Source organism: Meriones unguiculatus, chromosome 21 (genome assembly GCF_030254825.1).
Source record: "Meriones unguiculatus strain TT.TT164.6M chromosome 21, Bangor_MerUng_6.1, whole genome shotgun sequence".
Taxonomy (NCBI): domain Eukaryota; kingdom Metazoa; phylum Chordata; class Mammalia; order Rodentia; family Muridae; genus Meriones; species Meriones unguiculatus.
The window spans coordinates 3,881,452-3,896,782 of record NC_083368.1 but is presented as its reverse complement, the minus strand read 5'-3'; the positions used below and the strand labels follow the sequence as shown (position 1 = coordinate 3,896,782).

The window sequence follows — 15,331 nt, the reverse complement described above, 5'->3', positions numbered from 1 at the left end:
ACAGCTTTAGTCCATGGTGGTCAGATAAAATACAAGGGATTAATTTAATCATCTTGTATCTGATGAGGCTTGTTTTGTGACCAGCTATAGGGTCTACTTTGGAAAAGGTTCCATGAGGTACTGAAAAAAAAGGTAAATTCTTTGGTGTTTGGGTGAAAAGTTCTGTAGACATCTATTAGGTCCATTAGTTTTAGGACCTCTGTAAGTGGCATAATTTCCCTATTTAGCTTCTGTCTAGATGATCTGTCCCTTTTTGAGAGTGGAGTATTGAAGCCTCCCACTATTAAGGTGTTGGGATCAATGCATGATTTCAGTTTAATAATGTTTCATTTACAAATGTAGGCGCTCTTGTATTGGGGGCATAGATATTCAGACTTGTAATATCCTCCTGGTGGATTTTTCCTTTGTTGAGAATGAAGTGCCATTCCTCATCTTTTTTGATTAATTTTGGTTGAAAATCTATTTTATTAGATATTAGGATAGCTACCCTAGCTTGCTTTCTGGGTCCATTTGCTTGAAAAACATTTTTTCCAGCCCTTTACTCTGAGGTAGTGTTCATCTTTATTGCAGAGGCATGTTTCTTGGAAGCAGCAGAATCCAGCAGCAGTTGGATCCTGATTCCTGCAACCATTCTGTTAGTCTGTGTCTTTTTATTGGAGAGTTTAGTCCACTGATGTTGATAGGTACTAGTGACCAATGAATGTTAGTTCCTTTTATTGTGGAGTTGGTGTTGTTACTGTGATTCATTGCTTGTTTTCTTGTAATTTTTGTTGTGAAATTCATCTCTATCCTATGTTTTCTTGGATGTAGTTGTTTTCGTTGGATTGGTGTTTTCCTTCTAGTATCTTCTGTAGGGCTGGTTTGCTGTATAGATATTGTTTAAACTTAGTTTTGTCATGGAATATTTTGCTTTCACCATCTATGTAGATTGAAAGCTTTGCTGGGTAGAGTAGTCTGGGTTGGCATCTGTGGTCTCTTGAAGTCTGCATGACATCTACCCAGGTCCTTCTGGCTTTCATTGTTTCTGATGAGAAATCTGGTGTGATTCTGATAGGTCTACCTTTATATGTTACTTGGCCTTTTTCCCTTGCTGCCTTCAATATTTTTTTCTTTGTTCTGTAGTTTTGGTGTTTTGACTATGATGTGATATGAAGAGTTCTTTTCTGGTCTAGTCTATTTGTTATTCTGTAGGCCTCTTGTACCTTTATGGAAATCTCTTTCTTAAGTTAGGAAAATTTTCTTCTACGATTTTCTTAAAAATGGCTTGGGGCCTGGAATTTTCTTTTTCATCTATTTATAGTATTCTTAGATTTTGCCTTTCCATGGAGTTCTTGATTTCTTGTATGTTTTATGTTTGGGACTTCTCGGAGTTTACTTTTTCTTTGAGAGAAGTATCAATTTCAGCAAGTAAGTCTTCAGCACCTGAGATTCTGTCTTCCCTCTTTTCTATTCTATTGGTGATGCTTATCTTTGTGGTTCCTGATCTTTTCTCTCAGTTCTCCAGCTCCAGGGTTTTCTCTGTTTGTGTTTTCTTTATTGATTCTAATTCTGTTTTCATTCCTTGCACCATTTCCTTTATCTGTTTGAATGTGGATTCCTGTTTCTCTATTTTTTTGTTCGTTTTCTCTCTATATGCCACTAATTGTGCCTCTACTTGTGCCTGTATTTGTTTAGCTATATTTGTCTGTACTTTTTTGAGAGCTTTGTTCATTTCCTTTTTATTTGCCTCCATTTGTGTGGCTATTTCTTTGAGAAATTTGTTTGTTTCCTCTTTATGTGCCTTTAATAAGTGGATAAGCATAGCTTTAAAGTCATTTTTCTGTGTTTCTGATGAATTGAAATATCCATTGATTTTGCAGCTTGCTGGTGAAGTCATGATGATTTTTGTGGGATGTGTTCTTTTGCAGACCTTTCTCTGGCCATCTGCTTATCTGTAACCTTCACTGTTTGTTCCTGGAGTCTGTACTTCAGCCTGGGTCCGTCCTTCTCTGGTGTCTGGAGTATTCTTCAGGAAGATTAGAGAGGTTCACTGTTTTGTGAGTGTTGGTGTTTCACCTGTACCTCAGGGAGGAAAAACCGCTGGCGCAGATTCACAATTGCGGGGATCCCAAAAGTGTGCTTGTGTGTGTGGAAATGTTTCTTGAAGGGGAAACTGCTAGAGAATATAGATGCTTAGAATGTAGGTGGGGGGTGCAGGTGAAGGAGAGGGTGCGGATGCTAGTGCTGTTTGTGGGCACAGTTTGTGGGCACAATGCACCTGAACTGATTTCCTGAATCTCAATGTTCTACAGTCCTGTCATACTCTCCTTTTGGTGTTCAGATCTGTCTGGGCTCCAGGAGTTGATCGCCTGGACTTCATTGGTAGACCCGCAGGGCAGGGGCTTCAATGTTGGTAATGCTGTCCTAAGAATCCCAGTGTTGCTGCAGAACTTGGTGGCTGGTGTTGCAGTCCACTGGGAGTCTAGCTACCATGGCAGAACTAGGAGGTTATTGGCACAGATGCCTTCTGGAAGGCCCTGGGGAGCTGTGGGCCTGCTTGGCCTGGTAGAGCCTCAGCACTGCGTTCTGCTAGGAGCTGTAGGCACTATGGATTGGGTACTGTGCTCTGTGGCAGGCACTGTGGGCCACCTCTGTAGCCTCTGCCTCCGCCAAGGAGGGGAAAAGGGAGGCCTGTCGTGGGGAAATGCCAGGGGATTGAGAATTATCTTTCTCAAATCTCAAGCAGGGTGTTCTATGCTAGGAGCTGCATGTACTGTGGGCCACCTCAACTGCCTCTGCTGCTGCCTCCTCCCTGTAAAGTGGAAGTGCCTGGGAATTGAGTTCCCAGGAGAAATCTGCAGTTGACCTGTATCCTATTGGTCTCAGTTCAGGGTTTGCCCCCTTTCTCCCCAGAAGCCTCGATGTCATTGTTCTGGGTTCATCTGCCCCTCCACTTACCAATTATGGAGTTTCAGATCCTCTGCCCCTCAGACACTGTGCACACTGGTTGCGCCATCTTGGATCCCCCCTGAAGATACATTCTTTGATTTTGGTATTATTCCAGATGAAGGACTAGCCACCAGTGTAAATGACTGAGTGCACCCTGGACATGCACTTCTGGGAGAGTTATTTTGTTACTTTGTTATTGGCATTTCTGTCTTGTTTTGTCCCCTCCCTGCTAGTTCTGAGAGAGAGTTGGACTGCTTCCCTGCACTCATTTTGGCTTTGTGATGGCTTCTCTTGATCTCGTAACACTCTGCAGCTTAGCTGCCTTGAGCATACTTAACTCTTGCTTGGTGAGTCACAGAGTACATTCTCTGCCCTCACCATTGCCAGTATTTATTACTTATTCTGTGTTTCCTATCTTGTTCTTGCTGGGCTTCTCAGTTATCCCCTTTCCTCCAGGATGAAAAATATCTAGTCATACCAAGTAGCTCCTGGAGTCACAGAATCTCACTTGGAACCTTTACTACTCCTATGATTCAGGGCCTGTGACAGGTCTTATATCGAGTCCAGACATCTTTTCAACACTGCTGTTTCTGAGCTTCTCCAAGTAATCTCCTTCAACAAGCCACTTAAACTTCCTTCCAACGTGATGATTTCATGCCTTCAATGCACATGGAAGGGGTCCGGGAGTACTATGGCATTTCACTATTTTTGTGAAATGGATTGGCCCTCTATGAAGTAGAATGGACATCAAGCCAAGGAGGTTTTTGGCCTTGGCCACTAGCACAGATGCTGGGACACTATGTGACTTTGAGAATGCCTCCCTGTCCAAATGCCCTGATTGGGACTCCAGTACTTCCATTGGCTCTTATGCCTTGTAGTCTTCACCAGTGTGTTGGTATAATGTTCCTGTGGAATGTGTACAATTTACCCTTGTTCATTCAAATGCTGATTTCTCTACTCCACTATCTGGTTTCAATCCGGACACTGCATTGTGATGCTTGTTCTATGTACCACCTGTCTCAAGTTTGTGTAAACATGCCACCATTTGTTATCTGCAATTTCAATAAAACAACCAGCCAATGCTGAGCAATGGAGAGAATAGGGTAGGACATCCTGGTCCAGAGGGGAGGAGAAAGAAGCTAATGGGAGGAGTCGGACAGAAGAGATAGGCAGGAGAGGACTTGGAACCACCAGGAGAGATGTATTGGACCTAAGATGACTAAAACCAAGTACAACATGGGAAATCTGAATGGGAGGAAACTGTGTAGGCTTGGAGGTTTAGGATGGAGTAACTATTGCCCAGCATTATGCTCTAGCTTAATTAAATACATCCTAGTCTATATGTAGTGATTTGGGTATACAGCTGGCTTAGGAATACTGTTTAATTAAAAGATAAATCAATAATAAATATTAATAACCCACAACACCAGTGCTTTATGCCGGAAGTCAAGGTGTAGCTCAAAAGCCCACTAATTTGTGGAATCCTCCAGCCCCTCACTAACTTCACTAATCAGTGAAGTTAGTGAGGGGCTGGAGGATTCTTTCCAGATGCTCCTCCAGCGATTATACAAAGACTTCCAAATTTACACCAATTTTGAAGTACTAGTTTCAGAAAATTCTAGGCTATTAAATAATGGCTTTTGTCAATAAGTCTATGATATTTGTAAACAAATAAACAAACAAACCAACCTCTAGAACCTAGAGGGTTTTACTCTAATAAATACCTCCCAGCATACTGAGGTGCCTAAAAAAGTCTTCAGTATCTGAGATACTGCCAAATAAAAACCTGGGAAGAATGGGAAAGCCAGCTCTGGAAAGGAACCAAAAGAACATCCAAACCCAAAGGAGCACTGACTGTCCCTCCCACGAAGGACATGGAAAATGAATAAGAGAGAAGGGGTTGGGTTTCTACATTTCTAAGCTTCCAAGGGCTCTTGTCTCCTCCATCATTAAGAGGCTACACAGTGTTCTGGTAGACACTGGGCCAGAGGTTTTTGTTAAAAAAACAAAAACCAACCAACCAAACAAACAAACAAAAACCAACAACCATAAAACACACACATAAAACAAAACAAAACAAAACAAAACAACCAACAGAGCCAGTTACAAATAAAATGATGCACATTCGGGGATCCACCATCACAATTAAGGATGGTTATCCTGGGCCACAGACTCTTCTTGGGTGCTCTAGAGCACTGTTTTTTTTTCCCCTTTTAGGCAGAGGTTTCCTTTGAAAATTACGTACCACAATTATCTTTTCCCCCAGAAAACTAAAATGTCCTTCGTCCCTGCCCACCAGCCTAACTTAATTGTCTTTGCTTCTGAAGAATATCTCCCCATATGGTCCTTCCTTCCCAAACAATTCTTCCTCTGCTCCTCCCCAACTCTCTACCTCTCAGAATCCACCCCACCTCTTCTTATCTCTGTCACCAGCTGCCACCACTTACAATCTTGCCAAGAGCCTCAACTTAGTCAATGTCCACCCTCTTTTCTCAAACAGCTCCCCCAGTCCATAGGGATTAAACCAAAAAGTCTTGCTGACTGAACCCTGTAAGACAAGGCCCTAGCTTGGACAGGATGGCTGATGGCACAGGTTAAGTGGTGGCTGTGACAGCAATGGAGATAGGAGTAAAGCAGCCTCCCCCACTTCTTTACTGCAGCTAAGACCCTAGGCATCCTGGAAGCTTGTGAATTCAGGACCCCACCTCACAGTGACCACCAAGTACAAGGTACTTTTTCAGTGTGGGCATGCAAGCCCCTTAGCTGAGTGGCTCATGAGAGAGACTGGAGGTAGAATCTGTACTGAGTCCTAAAGCCTGCCTGTACTGGGTCTCTAAGCCTGTATCTCCTGAGACTCAAGAGTCTTCCTGTTTCAGGGAGTCCTTTGCCCTATGCCTGTGGTCTGCTTTTCTTTCTGCCCCTCCGAGCCTGGATACTACTGCTTTTTTTTTTTTTTTTTTTAATTTACATTTTAGTTTTACAGGCATAGACACTAAGGAGGCAGGCAGCCTAATGCCAACATTTTCTGAGTTCTATTGTCTAGTTTTCTGTTTAATGTGCTATGGCTTACCATACTTACATTATTCTGAAAACTCAGTATCTTTTTGAGAAAGGAGTACTTACTAAGCTTTTCAAGTTGTTTGCCTCCTTCTGCAGACACACACAAATTGATTAAAGATTTGGGTTAATCTAAGATTATCACAGGAAGCAAACATGACGGTTGAGTAGCTGAGAGTTTTATATCCAGATTGACAGGCAGCAAGTCAGAGTAGCACTGGGACTGGCCTAGGCTTCTGAAATCTCAAAGCCCACCCCCAATGACACATTTCCTCCAAAAAGGCCACACATCCTTCAGTAAGGCCACACTTCCTAATCCTTTCCAAACAGTTCTACTGATTAGGACATTTAAATATATGAGCATTTAAATATATGAGCCTATGGGGACATTCTCATTCAAACTGCCACAAAACTCTTCTGTCTAAAACCCTTCAGTAATGACTCCAGCTGTGCCTACTTAACCACAGATGGATTTCTTAAATGTTAGTATTCCTTTAAGAAAGGAAGAGATAGGCAAGTTCACTGGGGCCTCATGTGAATATCCAATCACTCCTCTCAGCTGGCTATATGTGATTAGGACTGAACTGCATGAGATCTCAAGGTTTTCTGGAGAAACTATAGTAGTTAGGGTAAAAACTATGAATGGGTGGGGGCCCACGCATGCAGCAATGAAAAAGCTGCTCTATATACTATGTAAAGTATATTAAAAAAAGATATTGCCTAACCTCCTTAGGAAATTTTTTACAAGAAATGGAAGTTTATTTGTTACTCTTATATCTCAAAGTATTTATTTATTTATTTTAATCAGAAAGGTTTATGTAACAAGGTTAAAATGGCTAAACGTAATTTCAGATGTTTAAATACTTGCTCCCTTCTTGGTTCTTGTTTACAAAGGCGTTCCCCCATTCAAAGTCACATGTATCTTTAAAGCTCTTACTGAAATTTAAATTTTCTTCCTCTCAGGATCTGTAAAACAATCATTGGAGGACAAAGGGAGAGAATTTTTTAAAACATCTGTAAAATTCTAATTAAAAAAATTATTCAAAACTTACAACAAAAAGGTTTGATAGTTAACGGTGTACAGATATTCTTAGTTTGCTACAGTATGCCATATATAGAGCTTGAATTCAACTCCTTTTCAGAGAAATAAAATTTAAAAATAAATACAAAAAATGTCTTCTACATGGCTATATTTTTCATTAAAAGGGTAAAATATATGTTGAGTAAAGATGAATTTTTTATGATAAAATAAAATTTTGTTCAAAAATGGGACTTAAGGATGATCTACGTTTAATGATTAAAACTTATCAATTCCTAAGTTTATAATGGTCTATTCATGTTAACAAAAAATTAGTTCAAGATGTACGTCTAACCACTTTGATAAATTTGTTAAGCTGTAGCTATTTGGAGAAACTGAACATGTAAAAAACTATGGTAAAAATTAATTATATATCTTTTATTTTTACAAATATCTCCTTATACGATGGAATCTTTGCTCTCCTGCAACTATATTATGATAAAATGAGCTACTTAGTATGAAAGATATTTTAAATTGCACTATAAAAGGATCAGGAAAATGAGTTTTCCAGTTTCCTCATGGACTGTGTTTATGGTTTAAAATGTATTTTGGCACTAAAGGAGGCTCAATTCAAAATTATAATTTTAAGTATTAAAATCTTATCAGATAAAATTATAAAATCCTCATTTCACAAGAGTTGCTGGTTTATTAAAAGCTTGCAAAAAGATAATTAAGACATAAATGTAATTACCAACCACCTTATAACTGATTAAATATCTTTAATGTGCCCAAAATTTGTTTGTAGTCACACTAAGCACAAATGTAACTCATATACAAAGACAAGATTAGAGGGAGAATACAATTCATATCTCCCATTATGTAGTCTTCTGTATACGTCATGAAACTAAAGCCTAAAGCAAGTTACTCAAAACAAGTTTAAAATCAAGTTTGTTTAATAAAACAATATTCAAAAATAGGTGTATTAAAAAAAACTGGTAATAGAAAATTGAATGCTTGAATAAAATGGGTTACATTTATATACATTTACATGACAAGACATTCCCAGGCTCAGGTAGTATTCTTTTCCTTGAATAAATACAGACCCCATCAGAGTAAATTTCATGCTAGCATCATTACAGGAAAAACAAGACTTGTCAGAGTCTCAGGGAAAAATAGCCGAGGTGCCTACTTAGGATATCAAAACAGACCTGGCTGCCTTTTTCTCCCTATATCCTTCAGTCTCAACCTCTTACAAGATATGGCTGCCCAACCTGGGCCCCTACCCTATACCCTAATGGCTGGGCTGTCCTTCCTCCAGCTGTTCTTCCCTATATAAGCCAACCATTTTAGATTATTTAAATATTCTGGCCCTTTAGTCTATTTGGTTTTTCAGCTTCCTGGCTGCTACACCTCATCCCCTCCCCCCCACCCCCATCATGCCGCCTCTGGATTCTCCCACATGTCCCTGCCTCTGGGCTATGCTCTCCCACATATCTATAACAAGCTTTCCCCTCCACCACAGTTAGAACAGTTATTTCTTTTCTTTTTCTTTTTTTTCCCCCATTTGCTGGTGTGCAGAACTGACCAGCTCCAGCTGTGTAGGTCAGAACAAAGAAAACTTCCTTATTCATAAGGAAGATGCATTCTTCCTCATGTCTCACATGACAAGGAGTGGGGTTTTCTCACCCAGTGGAGGATCTTACTGTTTACACCCACATTCTAAATACTTAAAGCAACAGAGACAAAGGGCAATTACTCTCCACTCAGTATCTCCTGAGCTGACATACAATGGCTTTCAGCTCTTCTCTTTGCAAAAACTAAAATCCTCAGGGCTAATAGGTAATTACCTGATTGTGTAGGAAGTCCCCAAGAAAGTTTCAGATAATGTAAGACAGAGCCTCTGCCACAGGGTGGGACAGCATGGGAGCTGAGCTATGGGCATTCATTTAAACACTAAGCTGCTGGTGCCAAGCCTGGGTAAGGAGGGAAGACCTGGACTATGAAAGTGGCCCCAGACAGCCTCTCTGGGTCACCTCCTAGAGGTGACAGAGACATCTTCTTTAGCACTGCTGCCACTGGAAGCCAACAGGCGACACTTGGAGATAAGGATCACCGTGGTGATCCTTCCTTTGTACTCATGGCAACATCAGTTAGAATGCTGCCCACAGGACTAGCCACAAAGCCTCCCTAGGACTGGAGTCTGCACGCAATTTTACTAACTGCTATATCTGATCTAATGGTCGGACCCTGTTTAATCAGCTGGCTGTTAAACTTTGTCAAACAACAAATAGCTTGAGTTAAATTAATGATTCTAAGGTACCAGTGCCTGCTCCTTCATAAAATCCAAAGCTCTAAAAGAAACACGAAGCAAGGATGAAATAGCTTAAGAAAAGTCAGGTTGTCCTGACCCCTGACCTCCATCCCACACTTTCTTGCCTTGGGAGCCATGTTTGCCAGAAAACAGATGTCTTCTCTCTCCCCTTGGTAAAGAGCTTTTCAACACCTGAAGGACCTTCCTTCCCTGCTGGGGAAGCATTCTGATATGTAAAAACAACTTGGTTCCTCTGGAAGAAAGGCCTTGTGTGATGATTTACAAGATCAAAGGTCACACTGTAAAGACACTTGTAGCCTACACCAGGAGTGATGGTCATTAAAGCCTTTTGACTTTTAAAACCCCTTCTTTCCTTTGTATCTGCACCAGCAGTCTTTCTCAGGCATGAGCCTCCTCTTGGGCAGCTGGCTAGAGGACTCATGATACTCTCGACTAGTTTAATAAGGTGAAGTGACCTGTAACTTTTACATGGATTATTTCAGGTTTTGACTCTAGCAACTATGAGGAAGGAAGAAAAGCACAACACCAACACTCTTTGCTTGGGGGAAGGAGATACAGCCATCTAGGCATAGTTACCTATGTCAAAAGAGGGTGTAGCCACGGCCCAAGGGAACAGATGATGCCCAGACACTAAATGCCCAAGCCTGATCAAGGACCTGCTGGTTGTGAAAGGATCTATGCTTTAAAGGAAAAAACAAAACAAAACTCTGTTGTGCAACATTTGGAGTCCTTCCCGATTCTCTTATTCAAACAGTTGTCAACAGAAAAAGGCAAACTCTCAGAGAACAATTCAAGTATTCTTGTTAGTTCCACATGAGGTTGTAAGTGTGAAAACATCTATAAAGTTAGAATTTTAAAGTCATAGAGGCTTTAGCCATGAAGAGTGTGTGATGATTTAGCTGCACTTACTGGAGGACATTATCAGTACAAGCAAGCTGAGTAGATGAGTAGAAGAAACACTTGGTGAATTTTAGAAAAATTCCCTTTACAGTGCTGTGCCATTCCTGGCATGTGACATGCACCTTAGCTATCCAGCTTATCCCGAAGGACTTCAGGGGCCTCTCTGAGAACTAAGACTTGTACAAGCCAACTCTCTAAATGACAGTCTGCCTCCCACCCTTCTCTTAATGTGTGATCTGATAGACTTCATACCTTCCCCAGACCTCTCTGAGGAGCTTGGAGAGGGTTGAGAGTGCAAGGTGGCTGCCTTGAAAGCTAAGATGCATGCAGTAGACACAGGTGTGGGAAGACTTTCAGACAACAGAAACTTTGTCACAAATCTGTCCGCTGAGTCTGATTCCTCAAGACAATCATCCCCAGCACCATTTCAAAAACTGGAATAAGAAGCTGTTCAAGGTTGGGGCTGTACCTCTCCAAGCTCTTCTTACCCTGACAGTCCCTATGGAGACAGGAAATGGTTCTGTAAACTCCTACCCCAGCAGCCCTGGAGGAAGTGAGGCCAGATGTTCCTTAAGTCAGCCCAGGCTATCCCAAAGACCTAAATGGTGGCATTGGAAATGAGGTTGTAACTAGGCAGACAGTGGGCCCAGTGCTTGAGGACTGGAGGTAATACTAGGAAATGACACTCAGAACAAGAAAGAATTGTAACCTACCAAAAATACCACAGTCTCTGTATGGAGAGGGCCCGCACACAGCACCTGGAGCCACAGCAGTCTTCATAGGAACGGCATCTGCAGGAGAGAGGGCACAATTCTGGGTAAAAAACAAAGGGGTGGTGGTGGTTTTTCTCATCACGTGGTTCCATTCAGATACACTATAAGCGTAAGCATTATTAGAAAAAAAAAATTAAAATGGATTCCTTTTGGGGAGTCTTCCAGACAGAAATGGATATTAAATGTATCAGACCATGTTCCAAGGAATCTCTGCATCAGAAGGGTACTAACAACAACTTGTCTTATCTGTCTTTAATCTCTGGCCATTGGAAAGGTGGGAGCACCTCCATATGCCCTTACAAGTTAAAAGCAAAGATTATAGAGTCAAGTTAAATGAGAGGGCTTAGTTCTGGTCTGGATACCAACTAGATATGTGATTTCTGATATTAAACTCTATCAGCCTCAGCTCCTTTAATAGCAAAACAGAATGATGGGGACCTTTTAAATGCTAATTTAAGGACTTCATCTTGATATAAAGACTAGGTCTGCTCAGACTCCCTCCTTCTACAGAGCGTACCACATACCTAAGGCCTCTGGCAGGACCCAGACTCATGAGACATATTCCTAAGCTGTCTTCATCTAGAAAAGTCACCCAAGAAAGTCCCTGGGGCTGAGATCTATTGTAGGCCTGAGATGACTCATGAAACTTCTTCAGTATTTCATCTCCCCCTAAACCATGTCAGCACTTTTGGGTAACTAATGTTACAGAGGATATCTTCTTGTGTAAGTTTATATGTATGGGAGGAGAGGAATTCTTAAGGGAGATACTGGACTCTTAGTGTTAGGGTGGGTGGATATCAGACAACTATAAACTAAAGAGATGGGTCTGGTTCCTATTATAGATTTACAAAGATGAACATTCTTAGCATTTGTGTTAGCGTACTAAGTGTGGAAGGCAGAACTCAAGATAGCCCAGGTCTCACTCTGTGTGTGTGTGTGTTTATATATATGTGTGTGTGTGTGTGTATGTGTGTGTGTATCTACATACTTCTCCCTCCAGTGCAGACAATCCTCTACAAAAATGGGATGTCCAATTCACAAGACTGGATATACTTCTAGTGACTTTGAAGAAGAGATGCAGGTATGGGAAAGCCATGTGGCATGAATATGAGATCTGGACACTGTGAACAACCCCAAATAAATTGTAGCCCCATAACCACAAGGACCTGAAATCTGTTAATGACCAAACAGAACCTAAGACTTCAAGTGCTGGAGGAGAGTTCAGTTGAACCAATTTCATGGTTTCAGCCCAGTGAGACCATGAGCAGAGAAACTACTTTAGCGTTGCTCACTCATGATCTATACAGACTAAGGTAATACATGCATGGTGTTTCAACCAGGAAAGCCTGTAGCAACTTGTTACAAAATAACAGAATAAATAAGAGCCAAAGTTATAGGATATAACCACTTACAGATAACGATTTAGGCGGTTTGCCAAAGTCTAATAAGCATATGCAAATGCAAACAAAATAAAACTTAAGGACTAATGCAGCACCTCTTGGCTATAGTGACTGTCTGGTGACAGTAATAATGAACTTGGCTAGGATGATGCCTAATCTTAATGGTTAACCTGATAAGAATTGAAGGCAAACATCTGGGTTTACCTGTTTTTAAGGACATTTCTAAAGAGGTTTAATTGAATCAGGGAGACCCATGCAAAACATCAATGGTCCACTTCATGGGCTGTGGTCTCAGACCCTCCAAAAAGTGAAAGCACATGTAGGACCTACATTCACTGCCCTCTGCTTCCGGACTGAGGTGAAATGTAACCCACTGCCTCATGTTCCTAAGCCACAGGTCCAGCCATGCTCACTGCAATGATGGCGAAATAAACCCTTCCCCACTTACCCTTAACTGCTTTTGTCAGGTATTTTTTTTTTCACAGCAACAAAGAAAAGTAAGCTAGGAGGTTAGTAGTTTTCTAAAACACTAGTACTTTGAACCCAAACACTAATGATGAGCCATCTTCTCTGTTTTCATTTGATTTCCCTCTTTGTCCTCAGTCCTTCTGCTTGGAAACTGAGAAGATACCTTGAAGGCAGCACAACAACCCTTACATAAATGGCTGGAGGACTCTGAGCCCATAGACAGGAATCAGCAACTAAAACTATGCTTTGATACCAAATGGAGGGGTTCTTGGTTCAACTTGGAACTTGGCTAGAAAGGGTCCCAGAGAAGACTGCAGCATTTATGTTAAGAGCTTGCTATGTTTGGCAAGAAAAAAAAAAGTTAATGGACTGATGAAATACAATGACTGACAGGTGACACAAGGTACAGACAGGCGTGGTGTTGGCTTGGGATGACTCGGCAATGTACTTACAGTAAGTATTTTCCAGCTTACTTACATTAAGTATAAATCTCTAGGGGAGGTTATAACCAACACTGTGAAGGTGAAAATTGCTTCGAAAAGGTCAGAAGTTCTCTTTTATGAAAATTATTTTCTGCAACAGAGTTTTTTCATATAGAAATATGTATACAATAGCCTGTGCCATAAAGACTATTTTTCATAGCTACTGTTGGGAAAATCACAAACAAATAAACAACCAAACAAAACCTGGGTATGCTGAAAGTGCTGTTAAACAGCCACTTAACCTAAGCCCTGGTATTGTACAGGGAAAACAGGGAGAGAGATAATCTTGTTTACGTATTTAGAGTTCCTTGCCTAGAATTTTAGGAACTCTTATGTATTTAATATTTAAATATATGGGAAATTATTACCTGTATTTGTTAATATAACATACGCACCACTTAGTCTGAAAATGTTTCTATTCGAGAATATCATGCACATAGTGGGTTATGAAATCTTAACTCAGATTCTTCTTTTTAACAAGATTCAACATCCAAGCCCAAGTTAAGTTTCCAGGAACCAGTTTAGAAATATCAGCGGCAAATACACATTGTCAAATGACTGTCTATTTTCTTCCTTTAAAACTCAAAGCATTCATTATGGCCCTTCAGCTAGACACCCATTTATTCTTAAGCATCCTTAAGGCTCCTCTGCGCTCTGGCCTGACTCTCAGGGCTAGACGCTGGCAAATGCTAGCCATTCAATGAACAGAAGATTACTCAGGGGTTAGTACTCGCATCCCTTTTCCTTCACTGCTTTCTTCCAGTAAAGCTGACAGTGTACTGTGGATCTAGACACATCCTGCTGCCATTTCAAATAGCTGCAATTATAAACAAAATGTTAACCACAACTTTGTGCTTAATTAAAAGAAAATAATACTGGGTGGTATAGTATACAAATAAGGCCATCATCTAATACACTCCAAGTACCCAATGCCTAGAAAAAAGCATTTATGTTCCAAAGGAAGTCATTAATACTAAACTGGGTATACAGCAGATGGTGACAACAAAATGGATTTTCCATCTCGTTCTATTTGTGTACCAGCTACACAGATTCTCAGACTAGCAGCAGAAAAGAACATTATTCTTACCCAAACTCACCTATCAGCACTTATAATTAATGGTTCTGGAACTTCTGCTTGTCAGAAATGGACAACTAAAATTGCTTTCTGTTACCCATGTGCTTCTCAACGCATTCTGGGATCCAAATGCAGACTTCCAATTAAGGTCAGAGTGGGACATATTACCCTGAGCAAGTGTTAATTTGTAATTCAGTATATTCCAAAGAAAACACCCGAGAGTGTCTCTGTCTCTCTCTTCCTCTCTCTCCCCTTCCCTCCCTCCTTTCCTCCCTCTCTCTGGATCAATGATAAGTGACATAGTCTTTAGGGTGAAAATTGTGAAAGCAAGAATAAGTCTGGGTACGTGTGGTCCGTAAGTTTGTAGTGTGTGCCAGAGGCAGTTTAATAATACAAAAATGAGGTGTTCCCTCTGCCAATTTTTAAAAATGAGAAATAAGCATGTGTCACTATTAGCACTGTCCACGAGTGAAGAGTGTCTGGCCTTTATTCTATAATTCCCAAGAATATAATATGAGGATGTATTAGGTCAGGGAATGTTTGATATCAATAAAATAATATTTCTACTTTGAAAATAGCAAAATATTGACATATAAATATTTCCTTTTGGGCTTGGTGTGGTACACAAGCCTTTAGTTCCAGCACCCAGGCGGTGGAAGCAGGGAGATGTTTGTGGTCTCTTTTCCAGCCTGGTCTACGTAGTGAGGTCCGGACTAGCCAGCACTGCAACAGAAAAACCACTTCAGGAAAAAATACTGCTTTTTTCTTTTGGTTACTGTGATGGACTGGATATTCTTTTCCCCTCCCCTGCATCTTCTGCAAAAGTCCATATTCAGAAAAGCTAATCTCATATTGGGATGGAATTTGGAGGCAAGCCTTGACAAATTATCAGGTCATA

At 40.8% G+C, this 15,331-nt stretch overlaps 1 protein-coding gene across 2 annotated transcripts in view; it reads right to left on the bottom strand.

Annotated features, from left to right (window-relative positions):
- Vopp1 (VOPP1 WW domain binding protein) overlaps positions 1-15,331 on the bottom strand; it is a 77,399-nt gene that overhangs the window by 16,508 nt on the left and 45,560 nt on the right. For both annotated transcript variants that reach the window (XM_060373958.1, XM_060373957.1), the window contains one exon: positions 10,949-11,026. In XM_060373958.1, coding sequence (XP_060229941.1) covers positions 10,949-11,026 — 78 coding nt within the window. The remainder of the gene's footprint in view (positions 1-10,948; positions 11,027-15,331) is intronic.